The sequence below is a fragment of the Myotis daubentonii genome, chromosome 20 (genome assembly GCF_963259705.1).
Source record: "Myotis daubentonii chromosome 20, mMyoDau2.1, whole genome shotgun sequence".
Taxonomy (NCBI): Eukaryota; Metazoa; Chordata; class Mammalia; order Chiroptera; family Vespertilionidae; genus Myotis; species Myotis daubentonii.
In genome coordinates this window covers 14,906,130-14,927,200 of record NC_081859.1, presented here as the reverse complement: position 1 = coordinate 14,927,200, position 21,071 = coordinate 14,906,130, and the positions used below count along the sequence as shown (strand labels likewise).

At 44.0% G+C, this 21,071-nt stretch overlaps 1 protein-coding gene across 7 annotated transcripts in view; it reads left to right on the top strand.

Moving 5' to 3' along the window:
* Window positions 1-5,727: 5,727 nt before the first annotated feature.
* AHCTF1 (AT-hook containing transcription factor 1) overlaps window positions 5,728-21,071 on the top strand; it is a 74,544-nt gene continuing 59,200 nt past the window's right edge. For 4 of the 7 annotated variants that reach the window (XM_059677592.1, XM_059677590.1, XM_059677591.1 and 1 more), the window contains exons 1-3: window positions 6,415-6,435; window positions 16,291-16,418; window positions 18,436-18,689. In XM_059677592.1, coding sequence (XP_059533575.1) covers window positions 16,298-16,418; window positions 18,436-18,689 — 375 coding nt within the window. In that variant the 5' untranslated portion in view covers window positions 6,415-6,435; window positions 16,291-16,297. Of the gene's footprint in view, window positions 6,052-6,413; window positions 6,436-16,290; window positions 16,419-18,435; window positions 18,690-21,071 lie in introns of those variants that run through there. The other 3 variants (XM_059677588.1, XR_009450250.1, XM_059677593.1) reach the window with 3 other exon arrangements.

Genomic DNA, 21,071 nt, shown 5'->3' with positions numbered 1-21,071 from the left:
TGCTTAACCCCAAAGAACACCATTAATAGGATGGATCTTGAAATTCTGCATTTTTTAAATGTTGAAGCTTTAGTTTCTCAGGATGCATGCTTGCCTTAGAGCAGCGGTTCTCAGCCTGGGCTGCCCGTGAGAATCGCCTGGGCATCTTCCTAAAATCCTGATTCCTGGGCCTCGTCCCCCGGAAATTCTGTGTCTTTGTGACTCATGCGGTGGCCCCACCCCATCACAAAGAAACAGAATTTCCGGAGGATGGGGCCCAGAAATCAGGATTTTAGAAAGATTCCCAGGTGATTCTCATGGGCAGCCAAGGTTGAGAACCACTGCCTTAGAGCATTGTTAAACTGGATTCCAGAGTAATAGTTACACGTTTCTTTCCGCGACGGGAGTGGCAAGTATATTGCTCTCTCACCTGCCTGCCGCTCTCTGCCTCCAAGGAAACCAGGCAAGGAAAGCGGGCTCTCCGAGGTGGAGAGAGAGAGAAATGGAAACAGTTGAATCTGATATTCCAGGGAGGGAAGAGGTCGCTCCTATGAACCATGTTTTGTGCCTGGTTTGTTGGGTGGTTTTCTCAGACTTATTTTTTTCTTGTGAATATATTTTAATCCCGTAACGCCCGCATGGCCTGTATTAACTGTGACGTCTGCATGGTGCTTTAAGTTTTCGAAGCATTTCAAACTATTAGTCAAACAATATCCTACATGGTTAAAATTATAAATGGGATGTTTCCCTTTTTGCTTTTCCGGATCTTAACTTGTTCTTTGGTCTCTGGTAGGGATTTGAATAAACTTCAGGTAGATTCATCAGATTTGATTAGAAAAAAGCGGAGGTGATGTGGCATTAATTTTTACCAAGAAATGTCTGAAAATTGAAGCAAGATGTTAAGGAGGATGTCCTAAGTGGAATGTCCAGAATGAAATTCAGCATACCCTAGAACCGTGGTTCTCAACCTTCCTAAGGCCGCGACCCTTTCATACAGTTCCTCATGTTGTGGGGACCCCCAACCATAAAATTATTTTCGTGGCTACTTCCTAACTATAATGTTGCTACTGTTATGAATCGTCATGTAAATATCTGATATGCAGGATGTATTTTCATTGTTACAAATTGAACATAATGAAAGCATCGTGATTCATCACAAAAACAATATGTAATTATCTATGTGTTTTCTGATGGTCTTAGGTGGCCCCTGTGAAAGGGTCGTTCAACCCCCAAAGGGGTCGCGACCCACGGGTTGAGAACTGCTGCTCTAGAATAAACAATACTGATAGAAGCACAAGGGTCCACACTAGTCATTATCATTTTTTTAATTTTATTAGTACATTTATTAAAAATATAGACTAATGGTCCTGTGCTTAAATGTTGTTGTGGATGTGTGCTGGCTTCCATAAAACATAACTAGTCGTAAGGAGCTCTTCAGTATATTCCTGACAGAAGTAAAAAGGTCCCTAGAAATGACTGACAAGACAGGGCCACTGCAGACATAACTCCCTTATATAATTAAGAATTGCTAGAAAATGGAGTTTGACATTATTTACAGTTATACCAACATTCATGGAGGCTGAGTATGACAGGCATAAGAAACGTGTTTCGCCCTAACTGGTTTGGCTCAGTGAATAGAGCGTCGGCCTGTGGACTGAAGGGTCCCAGGTTCGATTCCCATCAAGGGCATGTATCTTGGTTGTGGGCACATCCCCAATAGGGGGCGTGCAGGAGGCAGCTGATCCATGCTTCTCCCTCATTGATGTTTCTAACTCTCTATCCCTCTCCCTTCCTCTCTGTAAAAAATCAATAAAATATATTTTTTTAAAAAAAGAAAAAAGAAACGTGTTTCCATGTTTCCCAAGTAGTTTTCTGTTTTAGCTACGAAGGTCAGCTACTTGTTCTTAACAAGTAGAAATTGTATGTCCATTCAAGCAGAGCCTCTGATATCGGTCTGGGCCTGTTCATTTGCAGAGTAGAAACTGTAACCAGGTTCTTCATATCACGCATCCACATGTAATGTCCAATCTTGATATGCCGTCCGATTTCTTTAAGATAAAAGGCGTGACTCGCAGCAGGGCTCCATAGATGAGGAAGTTCCGTATGGAGATCACATCCTCGCACATCTTCTGTTTCATCTCCTCGGGGTCCAGCCTCACCGGCTTCCACCAGCCGTAGCCTCGCGCCCGGAAGGAGGCTCCTCGTCATTATCATTTTCTGGGCCTTTTACCAAAGCCCAACTGTCACACAGGTAGGAAGGGAACGAAGGCCTGAGCTGGGCACATCCCTTTAATCTCTTCAGCAGCTCTGCATGGGAAGTAAGTAGTAGCATCCTTTGTTTTTCAGCGAGAAAACAGGCACAGGGAGTGAAGTCATTTGATAAAAGTCATGTTGCTAGAACGGAATGAAAAAAAATGAAAGCCCAAGTTTGCCTGGCTCCAGAAGACCGTATTCTTTTTACGACACAATATTCCTCCAGAAAAGAAAAGCTCTGAAGCCGTGTTTGCCAAAGGTCGTCCTGTGTGTGGGACAGCCACGGGGCAAGAGGCCGCACAGGCCTAAATGGGCTCGCACCACAGGCAAGTGACTGGGGGCTGCCAAACACGTTCCAGGCAGTGAAGTAGGACAGAAAAGAGAGGTTTAAGTTTATTGAATCAGCTCTTCCCCAGACTCGTTTGCCGTCAAGCCCAGATGTTTTTTACACTTAACATTATTAGCGTCTCTTGAAAGTAACGAAAATAATTTGGCATACGCTTAAATGACTGAAAAGGGGAAAGAGGACTGAATGAGCACTTCAGAGTGGAAATTCAGTTTACATAGCAATTAAAGTGAAAAACTAGCAGTTATGAGGAAAGCATTCTAAGAAGCATAAGATACAGCCTGTGCTCTCAGTGTAGCTGCGAGATGGGGGGTGGTGGGTGGGTGTAGGGAGTCAGAGGCAAAGGGGGAACAGACATAAAATAACAGCATATTTTCAGAGCGAGTTCTGAGTGATTAATGTGGGCTGACATTGAAGGGAGAATGTGGGAGAGAAGAGAGACTTGGGCTGGATCCTGAGGCATATGAAGAGTTAGATCAGGGAGAGGAGGCTGGGAGACACCGAAAAGCAAAGCCATGTTTGGAGGGGAATGAAGAAATGATTTCCAGGAACGATGTAGGAAAATTAAATAGGAAAGGTAGGGTTCATCCAGATTATAGACAATCATACAGAAACCGATCCATTGGTAATGTTGAAAGGAATGATTAAAATCTGGAAGATCATTTAGAAAGTTGATGAATCTGGATTTAAATATGATGAGATGGATTTTTGCATTTTACAACTGGCAGGGCCCTTAGATCAAAGTTAACAAAACCTAATGAATCAGTAGATCCTCTAATCCAGTTACTCTTACACTACTGATCTGATAACTTTAGCCCAGAGAGGTCACTTAATTTTTCTAATGTCACACAGCTCACTAGCAACACACTTGAGTTGAGAGTCTTTGGACCAGCCGTGGGCAAACTACAGCCCATTTAAAATGAATAAAACTAAAAAAAAAAAAAAGATCGTACCCTTTTATGTAATGATGTTTACTTTGAATTTATATTAGTTCACACAAACACTCCATCCATGCTTTTGTTCCGGCCCTCTGGTCCAGTTTAAGAACCCATTGTGGCCCTCGAGTCAAAAAGTTTGCCCACGCCTGCTTTGGACTAACAAGAAGTTCAGTGCTCATGGATGGAGCACGCAACGGTGCCAAAGAAAGAAAGTGCGGAGTGAGGAGCGAGGCAAGGACATAAATCAGCACATTTGACGGAGGGGGGGTTCTCTGTTGAAGAGGTCCACTTAGAACAGTGATGGCGAACCTTTTGAGCTCGGCATGTCAGCATTTTGAAAAACCCTTATTTAACTCTGGTGCCGTGTCACATATAGAAATGTTTTGATCTTTGCAACCATAGTAAAACAAAGACTTACATTTTTGATATTTATTTTATATATTTAAATGCCATTTAACAAAGAAAAATCAACCAAAAAAATGAGTTCGCGTGTCATAGGTTCGCCATCACTGACTTAGAATCAAGGCAAACTCCCCAAACCTCTTTCACCTCCTTCTCTGCTACAACTTAGTCCAGTACCTTTTGCAACCAAATACGGTACGTTTAGAGATTACTGCCAATAAACAGAAATATAGAAAAAAAGAAATTACATTTCTAAAAGGCAGCCTTATTTTATTTTTAAAAAATATATATATTAGTATTTTTTATTTTGGAGAGAAAGAGAGAGGGAGAGAGAATCATTGATCAGCTCCCTCCTGCATGCCCCCTACTGGGGATCAAGCCCGAAACCCAGGCATGTGCCCTTGACCAGAATTGAACCCGGGACCCTTTATTCCGAAGGCCAATGCTCTATCCACTGAGCCAAACCAGCTAGAGCTGGATCAACATTTTTTTTTTATTGAATTTATTGGGTGACCTTGGTTAATAAAATTATCTAGGTTTCATGAGTACAATTCTAAAATACATCATGGTGTATTGCACTGTGTTCACCACCCCAAGTCAAATCTCCCTCCATCACCATTTATCTCCCCTGTATCTCCTTCTATCTCTCTCCACCCCCTAAGGACAAAAAGAACAACATCGGCCTGCTTGAATCCTCACATTATAATCCTTTTACTTGGTACTTACTATTAGGGACAGATTCCACATCTATTTTTTTGAAATGTGTTTGGTGCTGGAACTACTAGTTTCAAAGATACTAAAACAAATAATAATTAAAACAACTCCATAATGAAACTCAAGGGTGACCCAAAAGATAACACTGATTTAGGGTAAAAAAACATTTTTTAAAATATATATATTTCTATTGACTTCAGAGAGAAAGGGAGAGGGAGAGAAACATCAATGATGAGCATCACTGATGGGCTGCCTCCTGCACGCCCCCTACTGGGGACTGAGCCCACACCCGGGCAGGTGCCCTTGACCTGAATTGAACCTGGGACCCTTCAGTCCACAGGCTGGCGCTCTAACCACTGAGGCAAACTGGCTAGGCTAGGCCATAGGGTAAAATTTTGAAAAACAGCAGGCTTTGTGAGCACCTGTTGCCAAGAACGCCCACGAGGATGTAAAGATATATATTTTAGAGGCCCAGTGCATGAATTCGTGCACTGGTGGGGTCCAACTGGCCACGGCCAGATGGGGGCCATTGGGGGCATTCTGATCGGTCAATTTGCATAGTAGCCTTTTATTAGATAGGATAGGAGGAAGGAAAAAGGTTCCCCCATTAGTCTGGTGCTCACTTTTAGCACCAAAAGTAGGAGCAGAGAGAACGAAAAACACTGAGGGCAAACGGGGTTGCCAGGAGGGCAAAGATGATCTCTTGTCCGCCAGCAAGCGTGGCCCCACGATAATGCAGCGACCCTCCCGCCACAGAGGCGCCCCGCCGGACCTCAGAGGAAGACTACCATTCCCGACTGCGCTCCGGGCCCACGAGTCCAGCCGCCCCCGCAATTTGGCTGGCAAGGCATTGTGGGAGTCGTAGTCTTTCTTCCCCTCAGCTCAGCGAAGGCGGGGAGATCCTGTTTTTATGCAAACGACGGCCTTTCCCAGACCCTGCGGCTTCCCTTCCCTTCCTGGTCTTCCCCACCTTCTTTCACGCGGGAGTTTAAAAATTCCCGCGGCGCCGGCGCGCGAGGCCGGAACACTCGCGAGAGCTGCGGTCCCCGCGCCGCGATCTGCTTCCCCCTCCCCTCCCCGTCGGCCCTCCCCCTTCCCTCCCCTCCCGGGCGTGTGGGACTCGGCCCGCCCGCCCCGGGAAAGGCGCAGAGCCCGGCAGGCGCTGTCGGAGCGGAGGCGGCAGAGTCGCGCGGGCGAGGATCCCGAGCCGCGTCGGCGTTCCGGTCGCTGAGCACCCGGCGGCCAGGCGTGCGCTCCGGGGCGGCCGGAGGCCCGCGCGGCGGAGGCGTGCGCTCCCGCCTGTGGCGACCGTGTCTCCCGGGAGATGCTGTGACGGACCGCGCGGGAGGAGCTTGCGCCTCGACTCGCCTCGCGCCCCATCGGACCCGCGGCCGCGGCGGCCGGGCCCCCCGCCGTCAGGTAGGGAGGGGCGGGGAGGAAGGCCGTGGGCTCCCGCGGCGGAGGGCGGGTCTGCGCGGCCTGGGCCCGTGCGGCCGCCCGGCTGCTCCCGCCTCGCGGCGCCCCCGCGTGCCGGGCCGAGGCCTGGCATTCACGCGCCCAGTGAGCGGCCGGACCCGGCTCGCGGGCCGGGCCGGGGGTTCCGTTGGCGGTTGCGGCGCGTAGCGGGGCGGGTTACATAACCAGGCGCGGCGGCACATGGCGGCGGAGCGGCCTCCCGTCGGCCTGGCTCACGGTCTCCCGTGCGGCCGGGAGCATGGCGGGCCTCCCCCGGGGGCCGTCGCCGGGCGCTGTGGTCGGCGGCTACCCCGGCGCCTGCTACGCGGACTTCTCGCTGTGGCTCCGGTGAGTCCGGCGGGGAGGGCGCCCCGCGATCTCAAAGGGGCGGCGTCCGCCCCGCTCCCGGGTCCCCCGGGCGTGCCGTCCCGCCTGCGCGGGAGCCTGACCGGGCACCTGGGGGGTTGCACGCACCCCCGGCGCCCCAGCTGGAAGTCGGTTACTTTTCTTACCGGTTGTCTGTGTGTTTTGGGGGGGGGGATCGGGGGTGGGGAGGAAGTAATCTGTTCTCAAAATCAATGAAATTTATTCATATTGGGTAGCTGTTCTTTTTTTTTTTTTAAATAGTTGGAGAACTGTTTGGGAGACCCTGGGTCCTTTATAATAAAATGTCTCTAGTTTATCCACAAATTACCCCAAGAGCCAGGAGCCTGGAAGCCCCCTCTTTGGTGAACTTGCGTTGGTTGGATCTGTGGGGGGAAGAGATGAGGGTGGTTCCCTGATTCCGGGGTTTAAACAGGGACGACCAGCCGAGCCCCAGGCAGTGAGCTGTGCTATAGGTTTTAATGCTAATGCTCTCCGGACTGGGGATTTAATGCCCGTTTTCCAGTAACCCTGGACCAAAGTGTCACCAGTTCGCAACACAGCTATGAATATTTTTCAGAAACGGTGTTTTGAAGGTTTTTACACGGCACTTTTGCACCAGACACGTGAGGACTCAAAAGGAACCAAATATTGTTTGTTTCTGTCCTAACCGTGCACGTTCTCAGGAGCCCCGCGTTGGGAGCGGGGTCTGACTGCCCTTGGGTTGGGGCAGGTCCGCGGCCTCCACGGGCTGCTCGTCCACCTCGGTGGTCACGGGTCTTGAGCTTCGGCTGCTCCGGAGCCATCCCCAGTGCTGGGCCCCTTTTCTCCAAGATGCACTTGGATGTGCCTTTGCTCGTGTCTTTCCGCCTGGAGTGAACCTCTGCCCCTTGCAAGTTCTCACATTCCCAGTCCTTGTTGGTGCGAATGCCATCTTTTCTGCGCCCCCTTCCACTCCCGTCACCCCCCTTCTCCCGGGCTCGCACCGCGTAGGTGCCTGGATTGTAGCGTTTGGACCGTCTGGGATCTTAGTGGGTATGTATCTACTCCGTCCGCGTGTAACTCCTGGAGGGGGGGGGGGGGAGGGGGGATCTTTTTGCCCCTGCATTCCTTTCCCAACACAATGTGTTAAAAGTCGTTGGTGATAAACAAATGTTTGAGTTGTTTGAAAGATCAAACGCTGAAAGGTTAGAAGTTTCTGGGTTCCACTGTTTACATTTAAATCATGATTGTCTTTTTGAGTCAGAAGGAAAAATGTGTACAAAATGCTTTACAGACTCGTTTGCCCAGTGTATATTGCAGTATTGAACAACCAGAAGAACAACTGGTTTTATTTTCGGTTGTAGAATTCAGCTGCTTTTGATGGTGTGTATTTCACACAGAGATGACATGGTATTCTGTATTAATATTTTTCCTAGTAATTTTGCAAATTTTGTTTTGCTTAATACTGAAAATGTAGTGTACTTAAAAATAAGTTGGACCCAATATTGAGTTATTTATTTACTTTTATTGATTTCAGAGAGAGGGAAAGAGAGAAAAAAAACCATCAGTGATGAGAGGGAATCATCCATTGGCTGCCTCCTGCACGCCCCCCACTAGGGATGAGTCTGCAGCCCCAGCAGGTGCCCTGGCTGGGAATGGAACTGTGACCTCCTGATTCATATAGGTTGATGCTCAACCACTGAGTCATGCCAGTCAGGCCCAATATTGAGTTTTTTTAGAGCAGTTTTAGGTTCACAGCAAAATTGAGTAGAAGGTACATAGATTTCCACTCATGCGTAGCTTCCCCCACCGTCAGCAACCCCCACCAGTCAGAACAGCTGGAGAACCTACACTGAGGCATCATTATCATCCAAAGTCCGTGGTTTGCATGAGGGTTGTGCGTTCTGTGGGCTTGGACAAACATATAATGGCAGGCATCCACCTTTACAGTATTACTCAAAGCAGTTTCACTGCCCTGGAAATCCTGTGTGCTGCCTCGTCATCCCTCCCTCTCTGCTAACCCCTCGCAACTGCTGGTCATTTTACTGCGTGCACAGTTTTGGCTTGTTCATAATGTCATATAGTTGGAATCATGCAGTATGTAACCTTTAGATGGGCTTCTTTCACTTAGTAATATGCATTTAAACATCCTCCATGTCTTTTCATGGCTTGACAGCTTTTTTTTTTTTTTTTTTTTTTTTGAAGCACTGAACACTTACTGTATGGATTACCCCACTGTTTCTCCATTCACTTCCTGAAGGACATGTGGGTTGTTTCCAGGTTTTAATAATTATGAGTAAAGCTGTTCTATATATCCATGTTCAGGTTATTGTGTAGTCATGTTTTCAGTTCCTTTGGATAAGTACCAACGAGTGTGATTGTTGGATCATATGGTAAGAATATGTTTAGTTTTGTAAGAAACTGCCAAACTGTCTTCCAAAGCGGAGGTACCATTTTGTATTCCCACTAGCAACGAATGAGAATTCCTGTGGCTCCACATCTTCACAGCATTTGCTGTTGTCAGTTTTCGGTATTTTGGCCAAAATAATAGGTGAATTCAGGTATGTAGTGTTTTTTTACATTGACTTAAGAATTCCACTCAAATATGTTTTCTAGTCTGGGCACCTGTTTTCTACAAAAGAACATATACATGTTAATTTCCTTTCATTTATAATCACTGAATCGAACCAGTACAGGAATAATACCCAGATCACCTAAGCTGTGGTGTTCTGAATATTCTTAGTTATACCCTAATTTCACTAATTGCCCAAGATTTTCTGGGATAAACTCACTGTCACTTGAATTAATTGGCTACTTTTGAAGATAAAGTTGAAAGGACTCTGAATGAGTCTCCTTTGGGGGGTTACTTCATAGACGTTAGTTAGTTAGTTAGTTAGTTAGTTAGTTAGTTAGCAATTAGCAACGGAGGCCATGCTGATCCTTCTGGCACCGCTGGGAGAGCACAGCCTGCAGGAGTGGAATTGTTTCACTTGCTTGAGGCAAGCACTTCAGCTGTGTGTCTCACACGCAGATGCGTGAGAAATACCCACTTCAGGCCCGGGCAGCTGGCAGTGCTACGGGAGTGCCGCCTTCTGAGGGCCCGGGCAGCCTCAGACCAGGCTTTGACTGTCCCACTTACAGAAATTTTATCGCAGCCAGCACCTTTAATTAATTTCAGGGCTTTATTCATTACTTTTAAGCTTCAGCCTGCAGGTCTGCTTCTATTTCTGCACATGCTAAAGGCAGGCCATTGCCAAAGGCCTGAGGCTGCTCCCTTCGCTGGACCTGGAGAGAGGCATCTGTGACTTCGCCATGTTTTCATTTGTGTTCCCCTCATGTCATGACATACGACGTGCAGCATCTTTTCATGTGCTTATTTGCTGTCTATGTACTTTATGGAGGTGTCTGTTTAAGGTCTTTGGCCATTTTTAAATTGGTTGTTTCTTGCTGGGTTTTAAGAATATTGAGTGTGTTTTAAGTAAATTGGAATTTATTGTTTAACTTGTTTATTCCTGCCCTGCTAATATCTTGCTATCCTACTTTACCACATATGTAGGACCTGTTAGTTGCAAGTCATTGTGACCCTCTGGAATTCACAGGAATAAGATATGATTTTTGCCTTTTAAAAATATTTTTATTGATTTCAGAGAGGAAGGGAGAGGGAGAGAGAGATAGAAACATCAGTGATGAGAATCACGGATTGGCCACCTCCTGCATGCCCCCTACTGGGGATCAAGGCTGCAACCCAGGCATGTGCCCTTGACTAGACTCGAACCTGGGACCCTTCAGTTCACAGGCCGATGCTCTATCCACTGAGCCAAACCAGCTAGAGCTGATTTTTGCCTTTCAGAAAATCAGTATAGTGGGGAAGACAGGCAAGCACAAGTAATGAGTTTTTAAAAATTATATTTAGCATTATTAACACAAAGGTTTTCGAAAGGGGTGATCTTAGAGATGAAATTAAATATGAAAGGGTGGATCTACCCAGATCTCATTGGGGAATCTAGTCTGTGAATGATGGGCTTGGAGATGGAGGTGTAAGGAGAGACAGCAGAAATAAAAGAATGAAAGTGCTAGGCAGTGGCCAACTCATGAAGGAAGTTCAGTGGTTTGAGGAGACAGTGCTGCAAAGTAGTCTGGGACTTCCCGATTGTGGAGAGCCTTGCTTGCCTGTGGGTGAAGGTGTTAACTGTAATGTGCAGCAGGGAGTCGTTGAAGGGTTCGAGAAGGGGAGTGACACGATCCATGTGCTTCGTCAAGAAAACAGTATTTACCTGGGACAGCCAGCACGGTGTTCTGCTGTGCCTGTCTAGGTTTTGAGGAGGAGTTGAAACTTTGTAAGTTACCTTCTAGAGCAGCGGTTTTCAACCTTCCTGATGCCGCGACCCTTTAATACAGTTCCTCGTGTTGTGGGGACCCCCAACCATAACATTTTTTTCGTTGCTACTTCATAACTGTCATGTTGCTACTGTTATGAATCGTCATGTAAATATCTGATATGCAGGATGTATTTTCATTGTTACAAATTGAACATAATGAAAGCATAGTGATTAAATTTATATATGTGTTTTCCGATGGTCTTAGGCAACCCCTGTGAAAGGGTCGTTCGACCCCCAAAGGGGTCGCAACCCACAGGTTGAGAACCGCTGTTCTAGAGGTTGCCAGCATGTTCTAGAGGTTGCCAATGCTGGCACGTCATAAAAGCGTTTTCTTTTGGAACTTAATGTTTCACTGTCATATTGCTTACATTGTTTAATAAGTCTCCCGTCATTGTTATCTTTGTTTCTTTGAGTGAGGTGCTACTTTTAAGATCTTCTCTGTATTTTGGTGGAGTTTTTTCATGTTTCTTGTGCTTTTGAGGTTTACTGACCTTTTTGGATTTGTGGGATTATAGTTGTCATCAAATTAGGGGAAAATTTGGCCATTTTTCAAATATATCTGTTGTCTCCTTTGGGAGATCTCTGTTACAAATATCAGGGCACTGGCGGTTGTGCCTTAGCTCTGTCCTTTCCCTCCTGGCCCAGCTTTCTTTCTCTGCTTCATTTTAGACAGTTATTTACTGTGGGTGTTTACATTTACTGCTGCTTCCTATGTCTAATCTATTAATACCACACAATGAATTTGTCATCTTTAGAAATTTGATTTAGTCTTACATCTCCCAGATCTCTCCTTAACATGCTCATACTTCCTCTATCAACTTGTACTAAAGGCTAGAATAACTGATTTAATTTCCTCATTGACTCATTCTAACTTCTGTCATTTTTAGGTCTGCTTCTGTTAGCTGTTTTTCCCTGCTTACTATGAGTCCTTTTCCTGCCGCTTTGCTTGCCTGATGATATTGAGTATATATATATAATGTATTTTTATTGATTTCAGAGAGGAAGGGAGAGGGAGAGAGAGACAGAAACACCAATGATGAGAGAATCATTGACCGGCTGCCTCCTGCACGCCCCCTTCTGAGGATCGAGCCTGCAACCCGGGCATGTGCCCTGACTGGAATCGAACCCAGGACCCTTCAGTCCGCAGGCTGACACTCTGTCCACTAAGCCAAGCCAGCTAGGGTGCCTGTTGATATTTTTTATAACTTTTTTGTTGTTGTTTAGTTGATTTTAGAGAGAGAAAAGGAGAGGGATAGGGAGAGAATAAGTTCCTCCACTTATTCATGCCTTCATTGGTTGATTCTTATATGTGCCCTGACTGGGAATGGAACCCCAAAACTTGTCATATCAGGACGATGCTCGAATCAACTAAGTTACCAGGCCAGGTGTCTGATGATTTTAGGTTGGATGGCAAACATTGTAAATTTTGCTTTCTTAAATACTGAATATTTTTGCATTCCTTTATATAGTCTTGAGTGTAGTTCCAAATAAGTTAGTTGGAAAGACTTTGATTCTTTTGAGGCTTGCTTTATTGAGCCTTTCTAGACAAGGGCTAATTTTTCTCCCTATTACTGAAGAAATCAATGCCTTTCTGAGTACTCTACTGCGTGCCCCATGTATTATGAGGTTTTTCCACTATGGAGCTATTCCTGGCCCTGTGTAAGCTCTAGGGGTTGTTTCTCCTTTAGTTTTCCAATGATTCATTCCTTGGCCTCTGGTAGTTTCCTTACATGCTTACATTGATCATGTGAAGATTCAGGGGAAACCACTGCGGAATTCTGGAGTTCTTTGTATGGCCAATTGTACTGCAGTACTCTGCCTGAGAATTCTAGCTACCTTTGGCTTCCTGGCATTCTCAACTCTCTTCTCAGTTTAGACCCTTGGGCTGTATTTGGGTTCCCCACTGTGCTCTGTGACCTGGACATTCTATGCACAGCCCTAGAGGTTATCTGGTTTGTTTTACTTCCCTAAGGGCCCACTATCCTGTGCTACCTTTTGTCCATTGTCTGAACTTGTTTTCATATACTCTGTCCTGATTTTGTGTGTGTGTGTGTGTGTATGTGTTTTTTTTTTTTTTTACACTAAGCAACCTACAGGGTTGTTTTTTCTCTGTCCTGTTTTTTAAAGTGTGTGTGTGGGGGGGGGGGGGAGGGGCGGGGTATATCTGCAGTAGAAATTACAATTTAAAAATATACTGTAACTCAGCCAGTACTTCCACATCATAATCTTTGCTTTATATTAAAAATAATATAACAGTAATAGACAACACATCCAGCCTCAGAAAGAAAATTTTGTTTTCAAATAATTGATCATTGTGCATTATTCATTCAGACGAACTTTGGAATCACCTTGTGAAAGTCTTAAAAATTATGTTGGGATGACCCTGATTGAATTGCAATGATCATAAAACTTTTTTGCTAAATGCCCATGAACACTTCACTGAATACATTTTGAGGAGAGCTACCACATGGAATTCTGAAGGTTTTAGCTCTAGATAAATGACTTTGGTTTTAAGTTTATTGTCTTTTATTTCATTTTATTTGTTAATCCTCACCCGAGGATATTTTTCCATTGATTTTTAGAGAGTGGAAGGGAAGGGAGAGACAGAGAGAGAGAAACATCAGTGTGAGAGAGACACATCGATTGGTTGCCTCCACCATGTGCCCCTATCAGGGCTGGGGATCCAGCTGCAACTGAGGCATGTGCCCTTTACCAGAATCAAATCTGGGACCCTTCAGACCATAGGCCCATGCTCTATCCACTGAGCCAAACCAGCTAGGGCTGGTTTTAAGTTTAATAGGAAAATATATTAACTTCAGTTTACCATTACACTCACTTTATCAAGGCTATAGAAGGCTGTCAGCGGAGGAAACATAATATCGGTGATGGTGGCCCTTCCTAAGGTTTTCCTCTGTACTAAGATACTTAGGAGAGAGGAATGTGATCAATTTGTGTAAATTATAATGCTTTCAGCAACTAAGGCTTAAGCTTAGGATCCTCCTATAAATATGAGATGTTGCACTTGAAGCTAATGGTCACTATTTTCCATTTACTATATTATAGTAATTATAACCTAATTAATTTATATTCAACTAGAGGCCTAGTGCACGAAATTCGTGAACTGGGCGGGGGGGGGGCGTCTTTCAGCCCAGCCTGCCCCCTCTCACAGACTGGAAGCCCTCAGGAGATGTCCTACTGACGGCTTAGGCCTGTGGGGAGCAGGCCTAAGCCACAATCTGGCCTCCCTCTGCGGGAGGTGACTGGGCTGATTAGGGGGAAGCACCAACCCCATCACCCCGCTGCTGCTGCCACTGCCGGCTGCCGCAGCCACCAAAGTATTCATCAACACGGACTCCACTCCCTTCATCAGGAAAAAATGACAACTTTCTTTAGGCATTTTCAAGATGTCTCTTTCATAGGATATGACATTTCTTTCTGTTCTTTTTTTTAATCCTCACCTGAGGATATGTTTCCATTGATTTTTAGAGAGCTTGGAAGAGAGAGGGAAAGACAGAAACATCGATGTGAGAGGGACACTTCAATTAGCTGTCTCCTGCATGAGCCCTGACCTGAGCCCCGGCAAGGGAGGAGCCTGCAACCTAGGTACATGCCCTTGGTCAGAATCAAATCTGGACCCTGCGGTCGGCACGCCGAGGCTCTATCCACTGGGCCAAACCAGCTAGGGCAGGATATGACATTTCTTATCCCCTCCAGCAGTGGACCTTAGTTTTTTTCCTCCAGGAGTGTGGTGGAAAAACCCTAGATCACCTTCTTGGATTTTCATAACCTAAGTTACCAAGAACACTGCGAGTGGCGGCATACAGGGAGCTTAGCCAATGAGCAGTCAGAAAAGGTGTTTCCTCTGCAGCTCACGCACAGAGGCGCCCCTGCGTTGTGTCCACTGGGCTGTGGCATGCTGCCTGCTGAGATGCCCTCCCTCCCTCTGCGGCGTGTGACACTATGGGTGTCTCCATCTTTGTGATGGCATGATGGTTAATTTGCATATTACCCTTTTATTAGATTATACTTTAGGATTTGTTTTGGATAATAAAAAGACTTACACTGTTTTGTTGTTGTTAATCCTCACCTGCTGATATTTTCCCATTGATTTTTAGAGAGAGGGAGGTGAGAAAGAAACATTGATTGGTTGACTCCTGCACAGGCCCCAATCAGGGATCAACCTGCAATCTAGGTACGTGCCCTGACGGAGTCAAACCAGAAGCATGGGATGAAGCTCCAACCAACTGAGCCACCTGGCCAGGGCTCTTTAATTTTTAGTTTCTTTCTCACTCGCAAGCTAAATCTCTGGTTTCTTTAAGCATATTAAACATGCTTGTGTTCTGGTTATTTCACTGTCTGAAGTCTTTGCAGACTTATTTTGCCAGCTGTTGATCATATCATTATTCTGTTATTTTGACTGTGAGCCCCTTTTTGTTGAAACTTTGAGAACTCTGAAGATTCCAGAGAAAATGTGGTGGTTTCTGGAGGTTGCTTGGAACGTTACCAACCTGAGAACACTTTGTAAGAAATTCTTCACCTGAGTACTTCCTTACAACATGGTTTGAATTCTGGCCACTGATTTGTGTGACGGGAAATTTTCTGAGTAGAGACTTGTTGCCAAGGTCAAAACAGGCAACTTTATTTCTCCTTGTCCTGCACAATGGATGTTTCTCTCGCTAATCTTTATGCTGATGATAGGGTCTTGTGGAGTGTAATGTAGAGTGGTGGGTGGGGAGGCTCTTCTTGGCTTATTGGCTCCGGCTCCGTTGGCCCAAAGCTTTATCTTCTTCCCCTCTGGACCTCGGAGTGCTGAAAGCAACATCAGGATCACCAGGATGGGCCAGCCTCACAGCCAGGCAGCTTACTTGCCTTACAAAATACCTAGGTCTCTTCCCTTTTGGCTTTTCCAACGCAGTAATCATTGGAAAAGATACTTTTACATTTTAACCATTATATTTGGTTGTTCACAATGGAAGGGTCATTCAGGGAATCTAGTCTTCTATATATATGGTAATGAAACATAATTTTAGATTTTTTTCTATCTAGTTAAAGGTGTGCCAAACTCAATTTCTTAAGTTACTGTGGATTGGGACTTTTTTTTCTCTCGGACTTTCCCCCCTTTTATCATAGCAGTATTTTTCTAAAATGTATATTAGTATTTTTGTGTGTGTGTGAAGTATTCTTTGAGAGTCAGGCAATAAGATTAATGGCATTGAACCAGTTTTCAAAGAATCTAGGGACTCATATATGTCCTTGGGATATCTGGCTTAATGAATCTTTATTCTGCTAAGTCTGTTTGGGAAATATTTTCTTAGGAGAGAATACCTCAGATCCAGAAGCACATTAATACGTATTTTTTATAATCATACTTCAGTTTTAGGTTTTTTATTTTTGATGGCTTTTCTTTTTTCCTGGTTAGAGATAAACAAGTGTATTATGATAGAAATATCATGGAAATATCTTTTTGAAACATTTACAGTGAAAGTATGCAAGACTTAACAGCACAAGTGACGAGCGGTCTTCTGCAGTTCCCAGAAGTAACTATCGAAGCCCTGGGAGAAGATGAAATCACATTAGAATCCGTACTTCGTGGAAAGTTTGCTGCAGGTAAAGTAATGTTGCTGAAAATTTGCAAATTTGATTGATTTGTAAGATAAGTAATAAGTATCTATTGCAGTTTCTTTAATATGGATGAGAAAAAAGCATATCCTGGTTAGAGTGGTCTTAAGTAAATACATAACATCTGGGACTACTCATATAGTAGTATCTACATACTCTGGAACACATTTTCAGTGACTCGGGAGGGAGTGTAGTTTATTTTTCTTCATTAAAAACACTGCATATTTAATATCTTTTAGTATTGAGTATCTACATTTGGAAAGTAGAAATAATACACAGCTGGTTTTTCTTTATAATTAGTAAGTTTTTTTGGTGAGCTTGGATTAGAACCTAAACAGTCTTATGAATAAAGCAATTCTGAATTTTAGGGCCCTGTGGGAGACAAAATATTAGTTTTGTAATTCCATTAATCTGAACAAGATCTTAATATATATGGTTTGGATTATATAATACAGAAAATCACACCAAAAAAGCCATTATATTATGAATTTCAGCTTAGTGAAAGACACTACAGAATACTTTTTTAAAAATGATTTTATTGATTTTAGAGACAGGAAGGGAGAGAGAGAAACATCTATTGGCTGCCTCCTGCCGGGAATCAAGCCTACAACCTGAGTGTGTGCCCTGACTGGGAATGGAACCGGTGACTTTTCAGTGCATGGGACAGCGCTCAGCCAGCTGAGCTGCACTGGCCAGGGCTGCAGAAGACTTTTCAGAAAGTGAATATCACAGCCCTCCTTCCTAGGAGAAAGAGAAGCGAAACATTTGTATTGGTCATTTAGCTATTTACAGTGCTATTCTCTTGAACAGTACTTACTGTAACAACTTTTCACTGAGGTAAATAGTAGACTTTTCTAAGTAATTACTACTCTGTGTAGCTGAGAATCAAATAAGAAGTGACCTGTTCTAAGTTATTAGATAGCAGGTGGTAAATATGAGCTTTGAACCCATGCCTTCTATGTCCCCACTGTGCTTCCTTAAACTATTTAGCCTCCCCTCAGCTATAATCTAGTATATCCAACTATCTATCTACTTAGATGCATGAGAGACATAAAAAATTTAGTAATAAAAGTTACCACCGTCCATCTAGCACAGGGGTGGGCAAACTTTTTGACTCGAGGGCCACAATGGGTTCTTAAACTGGACCGGAGGGCCGGAACAAAAGCATGGATGGAGTGTTTGTGTGAACTAATATAAATTCAAAGGAAACATCATTACATAAAAGGGTACGGTCTTTTTTTTTTTTTTTTTTTTTTTAGTTTTATTCATTTCAAACGGGCCGGATCCGGCCCGCGGGCCGTAGTTTGCCCACTGCTGCTCTAGTTACTTTAAATTGCATGAAGAGTAAAATCCACACATGACTAGAAGGGCTTCTGATAGATACTGCCTTTTGTTATGCTACTTAAGTCTTGTCTTCTCAGTTAGATTTTGAATTCTTCTGGAATAGAGTCACATGTTATATTTTAGAACACCTAGTTTAACTCTTAAGTTATAATGTAGTTAAAATATGAGCTTTGGACTTAAATGGGATCTACTTCTGCTCTGTATTTAGCTGTTCGTCTTTGGGCAAATTATTTCACTGTATGAAAGTTTAGTTGCCTTTTCTCTGTATTGAGGTTCAACAAGGAGTCAATGAGATAATGCATTTAATTGCATAGCATGGTACCTTTACTGGTTATTTATTATTATCATACTAGAAGCCCAGTGCATGGGTAGGGTGCCTACGCCTGGCTGGCAATCGGGGCCAATTGGGGTCTTCTGGCTGCTGAGCGGGGCCTCCCTTCCCCAGCTGCTGGCTGCCGGCTGGGGCCTTCCTTCGTTCTGCGCCACCCCCTGGTAGTCAGTGCACGTCATGGCAAGCGATCGGTCTCCCAGTTGAACTCCTGTGGGGACAATTGGCATATTAGGCTTTTCTATATATATAGATTATGTATGTAAAAATTTTTAGTTTTGTTGTACACATACAATATTAAAATAAGCAACATGTTTGCTTTTTTTCTTCCAGGGAAAAATGGACTTGCTTACTTGACTTGTGGCCCACAGCTTGAGGTAGTGCACTCTATAACAGGAGAGCGGTTGTCTGCGTATAGATTCAGCGGACTGAGTGACGAGTCACCTATCATCCTCGCTGTGAAAGAGTTCTCTTGGCAGAAGAGAAGCGGATTGCTGATTGGACTGGAAGATGCAGAAGGGAGTGTCCTCTGTCTCTATGACCTGGGCATATCCCGAGTGGTTAAAGCAGTCGTTCTTCCTGGAAGGGTAGGTACAGTGTAAGATGTGTGGACATCTTGTTTCAAAACTGAGCCCCTGCTGATTACAGTGACAACGGTGCGTTTACTCAGTGTACTTCTAATTGGTTCACTTTTATGGAAGTATGCTAGTTTTCATTTAAGAGTTCAAAATAAAAAAGTTTATAAACATATTTATTACTTTGGCTTTTTCCCCCTGGTTTTTTGAGACTACAGTTGACCCTTGAACAATGCAGCGGTTAGGGGCACTGATTCCCCCTCCCGCGCCCCCCCCCCCCCCCCCCCCCGCACAGGTGAAAATCTGTGCATAACTTTTTTTAAAAAATATATTTTATTGATTTTTCACAGAGAGGAAGGGAGAGGGATAGAGAGTTAGAAACATCAATGAGAGAGAAACATCGACCAGCTGCCTCCTGCACACCCCCAACTGGGGATGTGCCCGCAACCAAGGTACATGCCTTTGACCGGAATCGAATCTGGGACCCTTCAGCCCGCAGGCCGACGCTTCATCGACTGAGCCAGACCGGTTAGGGCTGTGCATAACTTTTGCCTCCCCAAAACTTAATAGCCTACCGTTGACTAGAAGCCTTACTGATACAATTAACACCTACTTTGTATATTACTTGTATTATATACTGTATTCTTACAATAGTGTAAGCTAGAGAAAAAAGAGTCATAAGAAAGAGAAAATACATTTATAGTATTAAAATCCATGTGTAAATGGATCTGTGTGGTTCAAACCTGTGTTGTTCAAGAGTCAACTACATAGTCTTGGAGCAATATGGAAAACATGTCTTTGTTATTATTTAAGATTTGAGGAATATATTTAAATAGTGGACTCATATATAGTCACCATTTCTTAACTGTAGTATCTATATGCCCTCCATATGCCAGATATTTTTTCCCAGTACTAATTATAGAAGTACTTTGAATTTGGTTTGTTAGCAGGTTTCATACATGATGAAAACCTGTAGAAACTTAACAAATGCACACACACATCCACAAATAGAATTCTTCCTATACCTGGTGTGAAAAAAGTATACACTGAGATATACATAAAAATGTGTGTATGTATATGTAATGTATATAGTCATAGAATAATTTTTAAAGTTAAAAGGGAACTTAATGACAAAATATGTTTTTACAGTTGAGGAAACTGACCCTGTTAGGCCAGTGATGGCGAACCTATGACACGTGTGTCAGAGGTGACACGTGAACTCATTTTTTTGGTTGATTTTTCTTTGTTAAATGACATTTAAATATATAAAATAAATATCAAAAAGATAAGCCTCTGTTTTACTATGGTTGCAAATATCAAAAAATTTCTCTAGGTGACACGGCACCAGAGTTAAGTTAGGGTTTTTCAAAATGCAGACACACCGAGCTCAAAAGGTTCGCCATCACTGTTGTAGGCCAATGTGCAGGGTCTGCAGTAATTGATGATGTTATATATGTACTTGCCAGTGATGATGATTCTAAGGCAGAATTAACTTAGCAAAACATATATTGAGTGCTTACTATAAATTAAGCTATTTGCTAGATTTTGAGGACAAATAGATGAATTGAACTTGGTTCGTGCTGTCTGAAATCTTGTAGTCTAGTAGAAGGTGATGATAAGATTAAAGCATAAATATAATAAGCACTTTCATAAATTCAACCATTTAGAACATGGAGAACACCTGAATAATTTTAACTCAAAAAGGTTGGACATTTCAGGCAAAGGGACCAGAATGTAAAAAGTCACAGTATATGGAACATTTGGAAAAAAGGCTTATTTAGAATAGAGACCGGTGCATGAAATTCGTGCACAGGTAGGGTCCCTAGGCCTGGCGGGCGGTAAGGGCCGATTGGGGCTTCCTTCGTTCTGTGCCACCCCCTGGTGATCAGCGCACGTCATAGCGAGCGATTGAACTCCTAGTCCAACTCCCGAGGGGACACTTTGCATATTAGCCTTTTATGTATCTAGACTAGATAGCTGGGGGGAGAGCAGAAGTAGGAAGTGGGAGCTAGGAATGGTGAAGATGGAGATGTGAATGGCCTTGTTTGCAATTAGGGGCTTCCTCCTGAAGTCTGTGGTGAAGTCATTTTAAGTTTAAAGCAGAACTCCAGTGTAAAAGGCTCTTTGGATTGGGATAGTTCAGGTAAATAATGGATGATGAACTGAACCAAGGAAATGACAGGAGAAACAGAGAAGGTGGGACAGCTTTAGTAAATAATCAGGAGGTAACATGGTCAGGACGTGTTGATTATTTGGATAAGAGTATTTTAGAAGGAACGTACCTAAGTTCCTGATATTCAGTTGGGTGGATGGCTGCTATCACATGGAAGAGAGACTATAGGAGAAGGAAAAGATTGGGAGAGTAGTGATAGGTAACTTCTAAAGGTCAGTCAA